General features: G+C 63.0%; 2 protein-coding genes and 1 long non-coding RNA gene across 8 annotated transcripts in view; 1 reads left to right on the forward strand and 2 right to left on the reverse strand.

Annotated features, from left to right (window-relative positions):
• The window catches only part of EEFSEC (eukaryotic elongation factor, selenocysteine-tRNA specific), a 204717-nt gene that overhangs the window by 12124 nt on the left and 176197 nt on the right, over positions 1–16396 (reverse strand). The window lies entirely within an intron of this gene.
• Positions 545–13559, reverse strand: LOC137232833 (uncharacterized). The gene is made up of 3 exons (XR_010947205.1): positions 11491–13559; positions 3952–4022; positions 545–3722 (listed from the first exon to the last, which is right to left on the reverse strand). It is a non-coding gene; the product is annotated as an uncharacterized lncRNA (long non-coding RNA).
• Positions 5691–6380, forward strand: DNAJB8 (DnaJ heat shock protein family (Hsp40) member B8). Its single transcript, XM_067755663.1, has one exon. It carries the CDS (start codon positions 5691–5693, stop codon positions 6378–6380), a length of 690 nt encoding a protein of 229 aa, XP_067611764.1.

Consider the following 16396-nt stretch of genomic DNA (forward strand, 5'->3'; position numbering starts at 1 on the left):
GTTAATTTACACCAGCAAGCTTCTCCTCCTTTCTAAGCTGTCCTCACAGCAACCCTATGAGGAAAATACTACGATTACCCCCATTTTACAGATGAGATGCGGAGACCGAGGCACAGAGAGGTTAGGTGACTTCCCCAAGAACACAGAGCTAGGAAACAGCCGTGCCGCCTGACCTGACAGGCCGAGCTCTCAACCTCCCAGTCTGTCCGTCTGTCCATCCACCTACCCCTGTAGCTGTCTATCACTCAGTCCCTTCACTCACCGGTCACTGGCCATCCAGCGGCCCATCCATCGCTGTCACCCATCCATCCTGAAGGTAATGCGGTTAGAGAACCAGGGGCCCTGAGGGGAGAGAAGGCCTGAACCGCCCATCTGGCTGGGCTGGGGTTGTCTGGGGGGTGGGGTGGGCTGCCCCAGGCTGGGCAGGGCTGCACAGGGCTGGGGGGAATTAGCCAAGTGACTGCCAGGATCATCTAATTAGGAACGCTAGTGATAAGCAGATAGGATCAGGGGTGATTAGAATCCTTTTAAAAAGCCACTCCATTAATTACAGAGACAGAGAGGGGCCTCTGGCTGCTCAGAATACCAAGTGGCTGCCTAATCGGCTGCCATCAGCTCACCCTGGGGAGAGCTCCTGGGACCACTGTGTGACCTTGGGTGTGCCCTGCCCTCTCTGGGCCTCCCTGTGCATCAGCTCAGGCTCTGCCTACCATCCCCTGCTCATCCAGGTCCTCTTTCTCTTCCCAGGCCGGGGCTTCAGGGTGGGCCAGGGAGGCTAGGCTGGCTGCCCAGAGGGAAGAAGCCCCCCCTCCCCGCCGCGGCAAATGAGGGCAGAGAGGCTCAGAGAGTGAAAGTGATGGACGGCCAGCAAGCTGAGAGCGGGATGGGGCGGCGGGGGGGGGGCCTGAGCGAAGGTCGCGTCAGCTCAGCCCTGTTCCTCTGGGCGGGCCCTGAGGAGGGACCCCAGAGGCCCCTGACACTCCCACCAGTCTCTGTCAACACTTTCGCTGTAGGGCCTCAGAGGACACTAGTCCAAACCCCTTGCAGGAGGGGACGTCACCTCGGCATGCAGCCCCCGAACTCCACAGCACCCTTTATGGGGCGCTTCCCTTCCCCTCGGTAATGGGGAGGCTCTCCCCCCTCGGGGCCCCGTGGCAGTGAGGAGCTGGGGTCTGCCCCTCCCCGTGAGTCCTACTGGGTGGCCCCCCAGCCCGTCTCCATCCCAGCTGCCTCCTTCTGCCCACCCGAGAGGCCTCAGGCTGAGCACAGGACCTGCGGGCAGAGCAGGGCAGGGAACCTGCTGAGGGGCTCCGGAAGCATCGGCGGGGCGGCCAGAGGAAGTCCTTCTGAGGGAGGCCAGTGGAGGTCAGCATGAGCCTCAGGCAGGGCGGGGGGAGGCCGCGTGGGTCAGGGGGAAGCCTCTGTGGGGTGCTCAGGCACCTCAACACCCTGGATCCCGTGTCTCAGCTTGTTGTAACCACCCACGCACCATCCTGATTACATTGTCGTCACCAATATCACATCCTCCCATTACTACCATCACCACAGCATCCAGCATCCCTGCATCCACCCTCATCCCCCCACGGTTACCCTCATCGCCACCACCACCACCACTGCCATCAGCACCACCACGACGGTCCCCACCTGAACCAGCATCACCATCACATCACTATCGTCACACCACCACTTCCACCACCACCACCACCACATCCCAACTCTGACATCACCTCCATCACCTCAACCAGCATCACCGTTACCGTGGCCACCATTATGCCCATCGTTACCAGCACCATCACCGTCACCACCACTTCCATCCGCACTGCCACCATCCCACCTCTGACATCACCTCCATCACCACCTCCTTCCCCACCACCATCATCACCATCACCACTAACTGCCTCATTCTATCCCTGTCGTCACCGTCACACCGCCATCTCCACCACAGCCAGGGTCTGTATTACCATGACCACCAGCATCCTCATCCTTTCCATCCCCACCATCACCGCTGCCACCTTAACCTCAACAAATGTCCCAGTTAGCACGACCACCGTTTCTACATCATGACCAAACCATTATTATCACCACCACCTGCATCACCCCCGTTTCCACGGCAACCACCTCATCACCTTCCTCATCATCGCCACCATCATCTCCTCTATCACCACCACCACCACCCCCTCCAACATCATGCTGACATCACACCATCACCACTGCCTGTGTCGTCACCACCATCACCATGCCCACCTCCACCACTACTACCAACTTCATCTGAGCCACTGTCACCATGACCATGTGTACGGTTACTGACTGTGTAACAGGTACAAGGACATTTAACACAAGTTTCCACAACCACTGGGTGACCTGAGGGCATAAAGATCAGGGAAGCAAGTCGTCACTGATGGTCTCGGTCTTCGGCTCCAAAGTGGTGGATCTCAAGAGCTTGCCTGGAAGCTGCTAGAATCTCATGATATTCTGGGGAGCTCCCTCTGAATATCTCAGCCTGCAGCCCTGAAGCAGGGGTTCTCAGAGGGTCACCTAGAAGGCGCTGCAAACCTCTGGGTTTTCATCTGCCTGCAACTGCCTCTTTCTTTTCCACTTTCCAAATCTCATGTCTCTGCAGACTAAGCCGGAGCCACATGGGTAAGGGATCCTCCAGGGTGTGGAGGAGACCACAGCAGAGGGCGGCGGTGATTCTGAGTTAGCAAGAGACCCTCGAGAACGCCACGTCTGCGGTGCCGTCACCACCACCCTCGGCACTCTTGCTCCGGCTCGGCGTCACTCCTGCCCCATGTCACTCCCACTAACACCAGCACCCCAACCGTCCGCACCATCACCACTCCCACCAGGAGCAACGCCACCCCCGCTTCCACCAGGGCCACCGCTGCCACCACGCCGTACTCACCCGCAGCGCACCGTAGCTGCCCATTCTCTCTTCCAAGAGGACTGTGCCTCTCTGGGTGTTGTCCGGGATGTGCAGAACCTTCCTGAAGGAGTGCCATCCCCATTCCACCGACACTGGCCTTGACCACGTGATGTAAGGCAGAGCGACGTCCGTTACGTCCCAAGAGAAGTTCTAAGAGGCATCCCACACATCTACCAGCTCTTACAGGCAGCCTCTCCGCCACGAGAGCTGCTCCCGAAGCCTGGGATCCGGGAGGGGAAGACGCGCCTGGGAGCCCTGGAGCCGCCCCAGCGGTGCTGACAAGTGAAGTGGGCGAGAACTGAGTGTCGGTCCCAAGCCTCTGAGCTGTGGCAGGGGTCCCGACCAGCACCACCACTGCCACAGCACAACAAGAGCTCCCCTAGCAGCCATTTCCATCCCCTCCCGTCACCTCCGCCATCTCCGTCAACAGCACCTCTACGGTCTCCGGTCCCTCCGTTACGTCGCCTCCTTTGTGGTCATAACCACCACCTCCACGAGTGGCTGTCCCCGCCGCAAGCAGGGCTACTGTCCCCACCAACACCCTCACCACCAGGGTTGCCGCCACCTCCACCAGCACCATCCCAGGTTCCGTCCTGCCGTCACCACGGCTCCACACCCCTCCGTTGCCCCCATCACCCCTGCTGCCGTACGGACGCCTCATCAGTCACCGCGGACGCCCCACCTCGTCACTCTCCCCTCGGCTGCCACAGTCAACCAGAGCACCGCTGCCGTGGAGAACCGCGTGTGTGGCCATCTTTCCTCAGCACCAGTGGACGAGCCTGGCGAGACCAGGTTCTAGCTATAGTGAGAGAAACATAGTTACAAACACACAGAACTATTTCCACCTGCAGCCGCGCCCAGTGGAGTGATTCTGCCATTCCCTTCCTCTACCAAGCGATGTGTGAGGTGTGTCAGCACGCGTGGGCGGATGGACCAGGGACGGAGGGCAAATCGCGCTTTTGGCCAGGGCTGTGCGGGTGACAGCATTTGTCATCTAGGACAAAGCGTCTCCAGAGTCTGCTTCGTACCTCCCAGCACGTGGGGTTGGTTAGAACACGCTGTCCCCTGCCAGGTGCCTGGAGCCCAGCAGCCATGAGTACTGACGGAAAAGAAAAAGAGGGAGAATAATGGAAACGGATGAAGACGAGAAAAAGGAGAAAGAGGAAGGGAGGGAGGAGGGGGAGAAGCGAGAGGAAAGCTATCTCAGTTCAGACGCTAAGTGCCTCACCGCAGGGCAGCGTGTTTTCCATCTCACCTTGGGGGGGATGAGGTGAAAGGACGAACAGGTGTTAATCAGGCTTGTTAATTGCTGTTTCTAAACATACTCCAACAACAGAACAAGAATTAAAGACACAGGAACACCTGGGAACAGCTGGGTACCTCGCACGCGCCGCTAGTTTTCTAGGGCTACCACGGCGAACTGCCACAGACTGGGCCACTTGAAACAACAGAAATCCATCCCTGCACAGTTCTGGAGGCCGGGGGCCCCCAGTCAAGGTACCATCAGGGCTGCACTCCCTCCGGAGGCCCCGGGGGAGGCCCTGCCCCCCCGGTGTCGGGTGGGGGGCGGCTTCTGCGTTCCCGGCGCTGCTTGCCTCCGGTCTCTGCCTCCCACTCCATGCCCCCGCTCCGGTCTCTGCCTCCCACTCCATGCCCCCGCTCCGGTCTCTGCCTCCCACTCCATGCCCCCGCTCCGGTCTCTGCCTCCCACTCCATGCCCCCGCTCCGGTCTCTGCCTCCCACTCCATGCCCCCGCTCCGGTCTCTGCCTCCCACTCCATGCCCCCGCTCCGGTCTCTGCCTCCCACTCCATGCCCCCGCTCCCAGTGCGTGTCTGTCTCTTCTAAGGACTACTTGCCATTGGATCTAGGACCCACCCAGATCATCCAGGGCCAGCTCATCTCGAGATCCCTACTTTAACTGTATCAGTAGAGACCATGTTTCCTGATAAGAGCACATTCACAAGTTCTATGATTTGGGCAGGGACCTGTCTTCTGGGGGCCACCACTATACTCATTACCAACGCCGCCTATTTTTGTCACCAGGCTTGAGTGGAATGCCTCTTCCAATGTGCTGCCCACCTTGGCCTCAGACAGCCCTGGGTTTGCATCTCCCTCTCTCTCACTGACTTGCTGTGTGACCTTGAGTCTGATGCCGCATGTCTCTGAGCCTTATTCATTCAGCAAACGTGTACTGATTGCCAAGCACCGTCCTAGACACTGAGGAACACCCCTGCCTCTGTGGGGCTCATCTCAGAGGATCTGATGGGATCACGGGGCACAAGCAGAATGAACTGAGGCCCCGAGCCCACCCCGCCCGGTCCCCCACTTCAGGCCCCTCACTCCGCGCCAACCACCCAGCCGTTGGGCTAAGTGGACACACCCCAGGAGCCCTCACTCCCCTCCCTGACCCCTGGCCCGTGGCCCACCTCGCCCAGCTCCTGCGGCTGGTCCTGCCTCTGCCCCCAGGGCTCAGCCGGCAGCTGAGGCTCGGCCTCCTGGGCAGGGAAACACCCCGCCCAGGGCTGATGTCACAAAGGGCCAGCCAGCTCTGCCTCTGCGGGGCCTGGTGGCCGGGTCCCAGCGGCAGTGCCCTCCCCTCCCCCTGCCCCTCTAGCGGAGGTGCTGGTACTATGAAACGGTAACCTGCCCTGGAGCCAGCAGACTCCAGCCAGGCCCCCGTCGAGGGACCCAGGCCGCCGCTGCCGCCCGCGCCCACCGGCCGCCCGGGCCCCAGGCCCGCGTCTCCTCACCGCCCCGGCCCTCGGCATGCCTAACTACTACGAGGTGCTGGGGGTGCAGGCTAGCGCCTCCCAGGAGGACATCAAGAAGGCCTACCGCAAGCTGGCCTTGTGCTGGCACCCCGACAAGAACCCTGACAACGAGGAGGCCGAGAAGAAGTTCAAGCAGGTGTCCGAGGCCTACGAGGTCCTGTCCGACTCCAAGAAGCGCTTGGTGTGCGACCGCGCGGGCTGCGGCAGCTGGCGGGCCGGCACCCGCTACAGCAGCCCCTTCGACAGCGGCTACAGCTTTTGCAACCCCCAGGACATCTTCCGCGAGTTCTTCGGAGGCCTGGACCCCTTCTCCTTCGGCTTCTGCGACAGCCGGCTCGGCAGCGAGCACGCGGGCCGGGGCCACGGGCTGCGCGGCGCCCTCTCGGCCGGCTTCGGCGAGTTCCCGGCCATCGTGGAGGCTTTCTCAGCCTTGAACACCCTGGGCCGCAGCGGGGGCGGCGCCAGCCGTGCCACCTTCTCGTCTGCATCCTTCGCCGGCTCTGGCTCGGGCAGCTCGGGCTTCAAGTCGGTGATGTCGTCCACCAAGATGGTCAACGGACACAAGGTCACCACCAAGCGCATCGTGGAGAACGGGCAGGAGCGCGTGGAGGTGGAGGAGGACGGGCGGCTCAAGTCCGTGACCGTCAATGGCAAGGAGCAGCTCAAACGGCCGGACAGCAAGTAGGCTCGGCCCACTGCCTGTGCCCACCGCCTGGGCGATGCTTAATAAACATGCCGAGCGGGTTCACGGAGACAGCTGCCCGCTTGGTGGGGGGCGGGCAGCCTGGGCGCACCCGCGAGGCCCGGGGACGTGCCCAGCGCCTGGCGCAGGCTGACTTCGCGAGGGCGCCGTTCAGGCTCGGGGTTAGGAGCTCCCTGCGCCTGCGCCTGCGCCTGCGTCCTCGGGTCGTGAGCGTCCTGACCAGCGCCTGGCCCACCCAGCCCGCGGCTCCACGCCCACCAGCCCGCGAGGGTGCTCCGCCCACCGCCACGCCTGGCTTCAGGGGCTCCCGCGGCTCTGAGCGTAGACCTCAGGCTTTGTCCTCACCACCGGGCGCCGGGGGCCTGGCCACTGCCCACCCTCCCGGACCCTCACCCCCTGAGCCCGGCCACACCGGCCTCCCCTCCGGTCCTCCCCGGCACCAAATGCCTTGTGGCCTCTGGGCCTTTGCATGGCCGTGCTCCCTGGTGAAGGCCTCATGTCTCCCTTCCCAAGGAGGCCTTCCCAGAACCACCAGCTCGGCTTTCTCACGGCCCCTCCCTGCGTCTCCCTGCCCTTCCGCCTCGTCTGCGTGACTACCTGAGAGCCGTGTGCCTCCGCAGCCCTAACTGCAGGTCCCGGAAGCAGGGCCTGTGCCCGCCTCGTTCTTTGCTGTGTCCCCAGGGTCTAGAGCAGTGCCTGGCAGTGAGGGGCAGGGCACAGATTTGTTGGAGGAAAGAATGCTCTTGCGTGTGGTGTGTGTATGTGTGTGTGAAGCGTTAGCAGGCTGGCAAGTCCCCGTTCCTTGGGGGCTGGAGCGGAGCCAGAAAAGGAGGTGATTCCAGGTTTGGGGGTTCCAGGCTGATTAGTCACGGCGTCCCTGGTTCCCAGGAAGAAAGGAGTGTGGGCCTGGCCAGGAAAGGTGCCGGGAATGCCACCTGGGCTGGCACATGCTCTGACTCTGTTCACCTATGCATCTCAGCTCCAAGCCCAGTGGCTGGCGTGGAGTAGGTGTCTAATAAATGACGTGACATGAAAGAAGGTGGGAGCGCACTGTTGCAGGGAATAGCAAGAACCTGGGGGCATGCTCAGAGGACAAAGCCTGGGAGCTCATGACGGGAGGAGACACTGGGAGGCCGTGAACCTCGCGGGGAGGGTGTGGCCTGGTCACGGACAGACCCGGGGAGGCGGTCATCCCCATTTCCAGATGCAGAGCCGGATGACCAGCAGCCGTGGTGGGGGCCGAAAGCCTAGAGGTGGGCCTGGGTGCTGTTCTCCAACGGAAGCCTCCACAGGAAGGCACGGGGCATCTCCCTAAGGTCTCTAGGGGTTTGCAAGGCCACGTGGGTGCTGCAGGTGCCCTGGCCAGGAGGACACAGCAGACGACCTGCTGCACCTCCAGGCTCAGGCCCCCTGGGTCCGGCCTCCCGGAGCCCCTGGGACAGGCCGGCAGCTGGATGTCCCTTAACCGTGTTACGAGGGGGGCAGGAGAGCCCCGTGGCGTACAGAAGGTGGAGCCCCAGCTCCCAGTCCTGCGGTGGGACTAACTTCATCAAAGCCCCCACCACAGCATTAACCACCTGACCTCTGCCCCTGCCGACCTGCTAATTTCACCAATTACTGGCCAAGCACGGCTGCGTCAAGTGGGCCTGCTTAGCCCCGACAGCTGCTGGGCAAATCCAATTATGGTCCAGCAGCCCGGGCGGTCGCACGGTCCCGGGGCTGGTGTGCAACAGAGATCTGGGTGCTTGCAAGGCACGGGTGTTCATGGACACCCCAAGGACCCCAGGACCGGGCTCACCTTCGGCCCCTGCCCCTTCTCCAAGCTTCGCACCTGAAGGCGGTGTCTTCCCCCTGAGGCACAGGCCGATCGTGGCATTCCCCTGCTCCGGTCCCCCGTGTCGACCGAGCGTGGCAGCTGCCAGGCCCGGCTAAGCGGGCGACATGGCCCTCTCTGCATCCTTGTCTCGACCCTTAGCCCCATTTGACAGATGAAGAAACTGAAGCCCAGACAGTTGAGGTGCAGCTAGGGACACACACCCCAGATGAAGTCCTGCTTCCTAGCTGGCATCTGAGGCCCCTGCCATCCTTCCAGCCCCACACCTTGCCCACGCCACCGGCATGGCCCGCACCAGACTCTTAGCGGCCGTCTCCTAGGCATGCTGTTCCCCCTGCCCGGGCTACCCTTCCCATCTCCTTTTGGCCTGTTAAATTCATCCTTGGAGGCCCCGCCCCTGGTCAGCACCTTGGGGAGGCCTCAGCAAGCTGCCCTGGGGCAGGACATTCTGGCCAAAGAACTTCACGGAGCCCCTTCTGGGCCTGACTGTGTGCGGGCGCCGGGGCTGTGGCAGTGAGGAAGCCAGGGCGCCACCCAGAGCCCCGACGATCCAGAACGGACGCCCTGGCTTGGGACTGGCTGCGCGGGTCCAGCTCAGGCCCACTTCCCAAGCAGGAGGGCCCTAAGGATGGGGCTGCATTGAGGCCCCTGGGCCACCGGCCCAGCCCCAGAACGGACCCTGCTCATGAGGGGCGAGGCCCCACCTTCCGCACGTAGGTCCCCACCTCCACCGCTGCCACCAGCTCCTCGGCCGCTCATCGCTCACCTGGACAGTGCACCAGCCTCCCCCCTTCCCCTCCTTCACCCTGTTCTCACCCCAGCAGCCACAAGGATCTTGTGAAAACCTGAGAGTTCTGTGAGACACTCAAAGGGAAAGCCAACTCCTCCCAGTGGCCCATGAGGCCCCCAAACCTCCCCGGCTTCCCTGACACTCACTCTGCCCCAGCCCCACGGGCCTCCTCCCTGTCCTGCATACACACTGGGCACGCTTCTGCCTCAGGACCTTTGCACTGGCCGGGCCACTGCCTGGAACCCTCCTCCCAGATCTTCCTCCCTTAGTCCCCTCTCTCCCTGCCTCCCTTGGGTCTCTGCCCATCTCCCCACCCTCGCCTCACTGTGCTGTGGCGCCCCTCCCCCACTCCTCCTTCCCAAAGTGGGACTTTTGCACAGACTGGCTGGGTCCTGAAACACCCCTCTGCGCCCATGCCCACCCACTCCTGCCACCACATCCTCAGGCAGACCCTTTACTACCCCTTCCCCTCACCACTCCTGGGTCCCCACATCCCTCCAGGGCCCCTGACTGTCTGAAGGGACCCAAATCCTGTGGTCTCTCCGTCGCCAGGTGGACACGATGGCATCCCAGCACGTCCCTCGGGCAGGAGGATTTGGTGACACTGGAGCCTTTTATGAACGAGGGCAACAAAGCCCTGGGGTGTGTGTGTGTGTGCGCCGTGGCTCACAGAGCAGGTCTGTGGCCTCCAACTGTGCGTGGTCTGAGTGGCCGCTGCGACCCCAAGGCCTGGCCAGGGGTTTCCACCAGGGCTCCGGCTTCTCCATGGATGGGGGCAGTTCTCAGCCCTACTGAGCCCTCTCCAGGGCTTCTCCTGCACACTCTCCCCAGAGACTCGCACCGACCCCCAAAACAGGGAGGGCTATTTGCCCCCATTTTACAGATGGGGAAACTGAGGCTTGGAGGCTTACAGACTTGGACAAGGTCACACAGCCGCACTGGAAGCCCGTCTGCCCTACTCCTCCTCCTCTCCCCCTGCACCGGGGCCTGGGGTGGGGTGGGTGGGGCCCAGGCAGCCTCCTGCCTGCCCCCCCACTACCCTGGCCAGTCGATGTTATCGCAGCTGATTTAATTTCAAAGACGGATTGAGCTGTGGCGGGAGGGAGAGCGGCTAATCGCAGCCGACATCTGCCCCGTTGTCATGGGGATGGGCTCCCAGCAATAGTGCAGGGGCTGGACCCAGATAAGGGCACTGGAGTGGGCTGGAGGGGACTGCAGTGGGCGGGGCGGGGATGGGCAGGAAGATGGGGGGCAAGGAGAGACCCAGAGACCCAAGAGTGGAAGAGGCACAGAGCCACGAGGCAGACAGTTTGAGGGTACCGAGGTGAGGAGAGATGGGGAGGTACCAGGGGGCAGCTGCGGAACTGATACTGAGCACGGGGCGGGGGCAAGGCTGGTGCGGGCGACAACGGGCGACGGAGGCGCCTTGCCCCCATTGCCCCTTCCAGAGCCCAGCTGTGGCCTCCACAGTAGCGCTCCCCCAAGGCAGGGCGCGGGGCATGTTCAGACCTCCCCAGTCCACCCCCTTTGCCACAAAAGGGCCGCAGACCCCAGGGTCCCTCCCTGGCCAGGCAGGGTCCCAAGCTCAGCCCAGAGTTGGGAACCAGCTGTTTCCACCAAGCGCCGTTGGTCTGGCCTTTAGGACAATCACATCGTCGCAACTTGCCAAGTCAACAGTGGCTTCTTGAGGCTGCAGCGGGTCCTGAGCACTTACTGCGCGCTCTGCCCATCGCACAGCACGCGCGCTTCCCAACAGCCCTGCCCTTTTGCAGCACGGCAACTTGCAAAGAGCTCCCACTGTAGCTTAGGCAACAAATACTGACCCACCTCCCCTGGGTTCCAGGCCTTGGAAGGCGCAGGGACAAGACGCCTGGGCTCTGCTGCCTGCCCCGATGCCCCAACCGTCCTGGCTGAGGGCCGGCCTGCCTTAGATCCAAGGCCCCCCGGTGCCCCATCACGGCCGAGGCCTAGCACGTCCCACCCTTGGTCTCTGCGCCTTCCCAGGTGCTGCCCCTTCCCTGGGAACTCGTCCCTGCCTGATGGGGGAGGGAGCCCCGGCCCTCAGCCACCTGCATGGGCCCCACTGCCCTCCCCACGCTGTCCGCCTCTGCCTCAGGACTTCAGATCTGCCCACCCACTGGGTGCTGGATGCCTCCGGCGGCCCCCAGGCATCTTGCGAGGACCCGGGGAGCTCCGTGCGGCCTGGGAGGCATGGGAGCCGGGCAGCGCTGGGCCGGGGCCACCCTGCCTGCCAACCACACTGCGCTGTCACAGCCCCCAAAGCAGGAACCTGGCACCGCCAGCCACTTGGGTCCCCAGGCACCGTGGTTATGCCTGCGGTCACCCAAGCAGCTGGTCAGGAAACCCCTGGGGTCCTGGGGTTCTGGGATGGCAGCAAGGGTATGCATGAGCCATCTCCTTCTACAGACACTTGGTCCACCCTGTGCCATCCCAAACCCGCCACATACCTGCACGGGCATCCCCACCACCACACCTCTGGCCGCGCAGCTCCCACGCCAGAGTGTCCTTCCAACTCTTCACCGTCACGGCCAGTGGAGCCGTCTTCCTGTGGCCCTGTTTCTCCTTCCTTTGGGACCCCGGGAAGCAGCTTCTCGCCACTCGCACGTTCCTGAGCATCTTCTGCCCCGCGTTCGAGACACCAGCTCCTTGAGGGCAGGGCGCGGGCGGTGACCGCTGGGTGGAGAAAGCTATCCCTGCGGCTCTGGGGCGGGGTGGAGCAGGCCAGGCCGGGCCCCTTCCCCACTCTGCTGGGTCCCGGGTTGCCCTCCCCACCCAAGAGTTCCCAGAGCCTGGGCCTTGGACTGAGTCCCTTTAGGAAAGCAGAGCAAGGGTGTTAATTGCCAGAGACTGGTTCCCATACTTGTTTTAAATTGATATTTAATTAAAAAGTTAATTATTAATTAGGCTTATCAATTGGCTGCCAGTGGCCGGCTGGGAGAGGCTGGCTTGCGGAAACATCCACCCTGAGTGCGTCTGCGTTTCTCCGTGAGCCCGGTCAGTGGCACCGTCTCTGTTCGCGTTAGTACAGCCACGAATTTTGCTGCTGGATCTCCTCCCAGCAGGCCCGGCTGGTTCAGGAGGGTGGGTGCTGCCCAGACCGAGGACTATAGCCCGGCACTGCCTCTCCATCTTACTTCTGCCCTGGGCTGCAGCTCAGGGATCTGCTGGGCGGCATCCTGGACGGCCCACGGATGCTGCCCACTCCTCGTGCCAGACGCGGACTTGGCATCTTCCTCCCCAGGTCTGACCCCCATCCCGGGCCCCTTCTCAGGGGTGGTCCCTCTGGCCACCCGGTTGCCCACCCAGGGTGCGGGGAATCACCCAGAACTCCTCCCTCTCTTCCCCTCCGCGCCCTCTGCCCTGCCCTGGGCTCAGCCTTCACAAGCCCCCTCTCCCGGAAGGTGAGGAAGGTCTGGGGCGAGTGTTCCCTGCAGGGAAGTTAGCAAGCGCGCAGGCCCTGAGGCAGCGGCCTCTGCTGAAGGGAGTGGGAAGGAGCTGTGGACAGGCCCGGGTCATCTCCGAGACGTCTGTCCGCTCTCTGAGACAGGACAACTGTGCAGAGGAAATCAAGAAGTCAGCTGGGGCCTGCGGAGTGTGACACGCATGACAGTCAGCCGTGAGCTGCGGTTCAGGAGAAAGGTCAGGACCAGCGGTGAGGAATCAAGATCACTCAGCACATGCGATGGCACGTAAAGGCCTGGAACGGACGAGCTCAGCCAGGTGTCAGCAGAGATGGAGGACGTTCCACAGACGTTCAGAAGCCAGAGAGGAGGTGGAACTGGCACGGAGAGCGGGGCGGCGTGGGCTCCATCTCAGCTCACCCCTGTCGCCCCGTCTGTACCGGTTAGGGTTCTCGGGTCCCCAGGGACAGAAGTCCATCCCAGCTAAAGCGAGTTGAACCCGGGAGGGGCACTACTGAACGGGTACAGCCGGATCAAAGGAAAAGGAAATCCCGACACCTGTGGGAAGGCCAGGAACCCCGGCAGCTCCGATCGTGGGGTGGACTCTTCAGCTTGCTGCCGTGGGAACGGGTCAGCCCCGACGGTGCTCCGCCCTCGAGTGGGACCGCTCAGGTGTCCACTGGCCCAGCACGTGCGGAGGAAGGTGGTCCATCCTCGCCAACAGCATCACCCTCAACTGTCACCACCACCACGTCCACCGTCACCCTGTTGCCACTGTCATCCCCAGAGACTCGCCATACTTCGTTCACTCACGCAGGAAGGATTTGCGTGCCCTGTGGGCGACAGGCACGACGGTGGTGACGAGCAGAGATCGTTCCCACCTGCAATGGGAATACAGTCTAGGGGCACAGAGGCTTTACCCGGTCACCCCGGAAACGAAGACTGCAGCTCAGAGGGGCGCCACAGGGGCCAGACCAGACGCGGGGAGAGCGTCTAGGCGGATTGCCCCAGGCGGGAAGGTGCGAGAAGGCTGCCCCAGAGCAGGCAGGCAAGCGGGGGTGGTGCCTCAGGCTGAGGGGCTTGCGTGTGCACTGCGCCTGCAGCAGGAGAGGCCTGTGAGCACGGGGCGGGGGTGGGGGGGGAGGGAGGGGCCTGGGAGGGGCCAGAGCTCAAGGAGCCGGGGGCGGGGGGGGGGGGTGGTCTGGGAGGGGCCAGAGCTCAAGGAGCGGGGGGTCTGGCATGGGTGCTGCCACCTTGATCTCAAGAGCAGTGGTGACACAGAAGGGTGTGAAGCAGGAGGGTGACGTCGGTGTAGACTGTGCAAAGACCACGGTAGCTGGACCCTCGTGTCCTGCACGATGCTGCCTCAGACCAGGGACCGTTTGACCACAAGGAGGTGACAACGGGAACAGAGCCACAGGCCCACTGGCCGCACTCGAGTTCACGTCACTCAGAAGCAGCTGATCTAAAGAGGAACAGCCTAGCCCTGGCGCCGTCCTGGGACATCCTGAGGGCTGGGGTCCAGTCCCGTGGACGCGGTGCTGGCCCCGTCACCGGAGCACAGCCCGCGGGCGGAGGAAGGAGGCCCGTCCGTCCCGACGTCACCCTCTTGCAGAACTCCTGGCCCTGCCCCACACCGGCGGCTTGGCCAGGTCTGAGGTCCTTGTTCGGGGGGGGCCAGGGACGCAGCAGCTCTCCCGTGAACCTGCAGTCCCACCACGCCGGTGGGGGGGCAGCTCGGACCTGTGTGAGAGGAGGGCCAGGGACGAGGGTCTCCGGGACTCGAAATTCTCTGGGGCTGCTTCTTGTCCCTCGAACTGGTGACAGTGACCACGGGGCAGTTGTTGACAGGGGCAAGGTGACTAAGGTCTCAGAGCCCCGGAGACGCCCCGGTCGCCCCACCAGGCAAACCTAGAGCCACCCAAGTGCTGGCCGAAGGTGAGGCGAACCCAGAAAGGGTTCAGCTTCGGGACCAGGTGCAGCAGGAGGGGCTAGTTAAGGCCTGTCGGGGCTCCGGGCCGGCTCCCACCCTGAACCGGACCCTGGGCCACCCTGGGCCACCGAGGCCACGAGCGGAGCTGAGGTGGGTGAGGGGTGGACTGCAGGAACCGTGTCTTGGGTTTGATGCTCTGACCCTGGAGGGACTGCCCCTCCCAGGACTGGCCGATTCCCGCAGAGTGTAACCCACCCACCGGTCCAAGAGGGTGACTTTCAAATGCAAAGCAACCAATCTAGAAGGCACAGCCCCAACACCTCCTCTATCGGGTTCTCCCCCTTGGGCCACCGTCCCCCTGCCTGAGTCACCCGGGGTCAGGTACCAGGCAAGTTGCGGCAGCCCGTCTGTCCCAGGGCCCATGAAATTACTCAAACCAGCCAGTGGTCAGCCTGCTCGCCCTGCCTCGCCCATCCCTCCTGCAGAGACCGCAGCAAAGTCTCCTGTCCCCGGTTCTAGGCTCCCCCCACTTCCTAACCTCCCCGTGCTTTCCCACGTGGCTCGGCGTGGCGTGGCGTGGTGTCCCCCTCCTCTGGGACTGTGCTTAGAAATGACCTTTCCAACGGCAGTCATCTCCTGCTCTGTGGCCTTACTGAACCTCACATTTCCCCTGAATACACGCTATTTTTAACTGTCCTGGGCACCTCGGCGGCCCACCTCAAGTCCTCCCGGCCGAGCTCAGGCCAGCCACGGCTCTGTGGTGACCGGCCCACCTGTGCAGATGCCGGCTGGTGGCCCAGCTCGCTCTTGCCCAGAGCTGCTCTGACCCAGCGCGAGGATGCCCGCAGGGCCTGCTGGGCACTTGTGTACATGAACCCTAAAGTTCGAAGGCTGGTGGATAAGCCTCACCTTGTCCATGCGGTGGAAGGGGAGCCTATGGCTATGTCCCCTTTTGTCCCTGGGGTGGACGGTTCTCAGCACGTCCCTCGAGGTTTCTCAGATGGCCTCGGTGGAGTCTGCACCCCACTGACGGTGGGTCCACAGCACCTCCTCTGGCAGGCTTTTCCCCTTGCCCGGCTTCATGCCCCCCACCCCGCCCTTGTTCCCTGGGACCACTTCCTTCAAATACTTCCTGCACGCAAACCCCATTTTCCACGCAGATCCGAGGGCTGCCTTTCCCAAGGTCTGTGCTGAGATGAGGGAAGTCCTGTCTGCGGGGACTAAGGGCTCCTTCCATGGCCGTCCCCACGGGGCTCCTCCCTAGGAAGTGTGGTGACCACAACTGCTCCCTAGGGCTGTGAGACCCCAGAGGTTTATTGGTCAGGGTCCCGGCAGGAGAGAGGTGACACTCAAACCTCTCAGGTGGAAGGGTCTAATGAAGGGACTCTTTGGGGCGTGGTGACTTTACAGACAGCAGGACGCCATCGGCCCATGAGGACGAGCTCGCCCAGCCAGCCCTGGGGCTTCCAGAAGGTCTGACACACAACCAAGCCTGGGCTCACCTGAAACGTGGGTTCCCGACAACCTCACGTCCGGGCAACCTCAGTCTGCCTGGCTCGTGGCTCTGGAACCTCGTCATGTGCCCGTACAAACCTTACCTGCAGCACGTCCAGCCTGGGCAACCTTGGGCCTGTACCACCCCTGCCCAGGATCACCTCTTTCTGTGCCACTTCTCACTGCAGGCAGGGAAGGGGGTCCAGAGAGGGCATCCGTGTGGCCCCCAAAAGCGCCAGCAGCTGGGACAAGACAGGCCCAGACCCCCTGCCACCCTTGAGTCAGGCCGGTCCTGGGCCATCCCCCATCTTAGCCCAGCGTGGGTCTTCCGCTCAGCCCAGCCAAACTGCACGGACCTTATCTTGGCCATCTATCGGGCCACCTGGACCAACCAGTCCTGCCAGAAACTGGATCTGGGCATAAAGGCCCCTCCCTGGAGGGGTGTGTGAGATAAACCCTCCACCTTCCACTGGTCTCTCCTGCTTGCCTGAGCCAGAGGGACAGGGCCTGGGGTGGAGGTGCTGG

The sequence above is a fragment of the Pseudorca crassidens genome, chromosome 10, assembly GCF_039906515.1.
Source record: "Pseudorca crassidens isolate mPseCra1 chromosome 10, mPseCra1.hap1, whole genome shotgun sequence".
Lineage (NCBI taxonomy): Eukaryota > Metazoa > Chordata > Mammalia > Artiodactyla > Delphinidae > Pseudorca > Pseudorca crassidens.

Coding starts and splice junctions, on each gene's coding strand:
- DNAJB8 (XM_067755663.1), top strand. CDS start 5,691: ATGCCTAACTACTACGAGGTGCTGGGGGTGCAGGCTAGCGCCTCCCAG.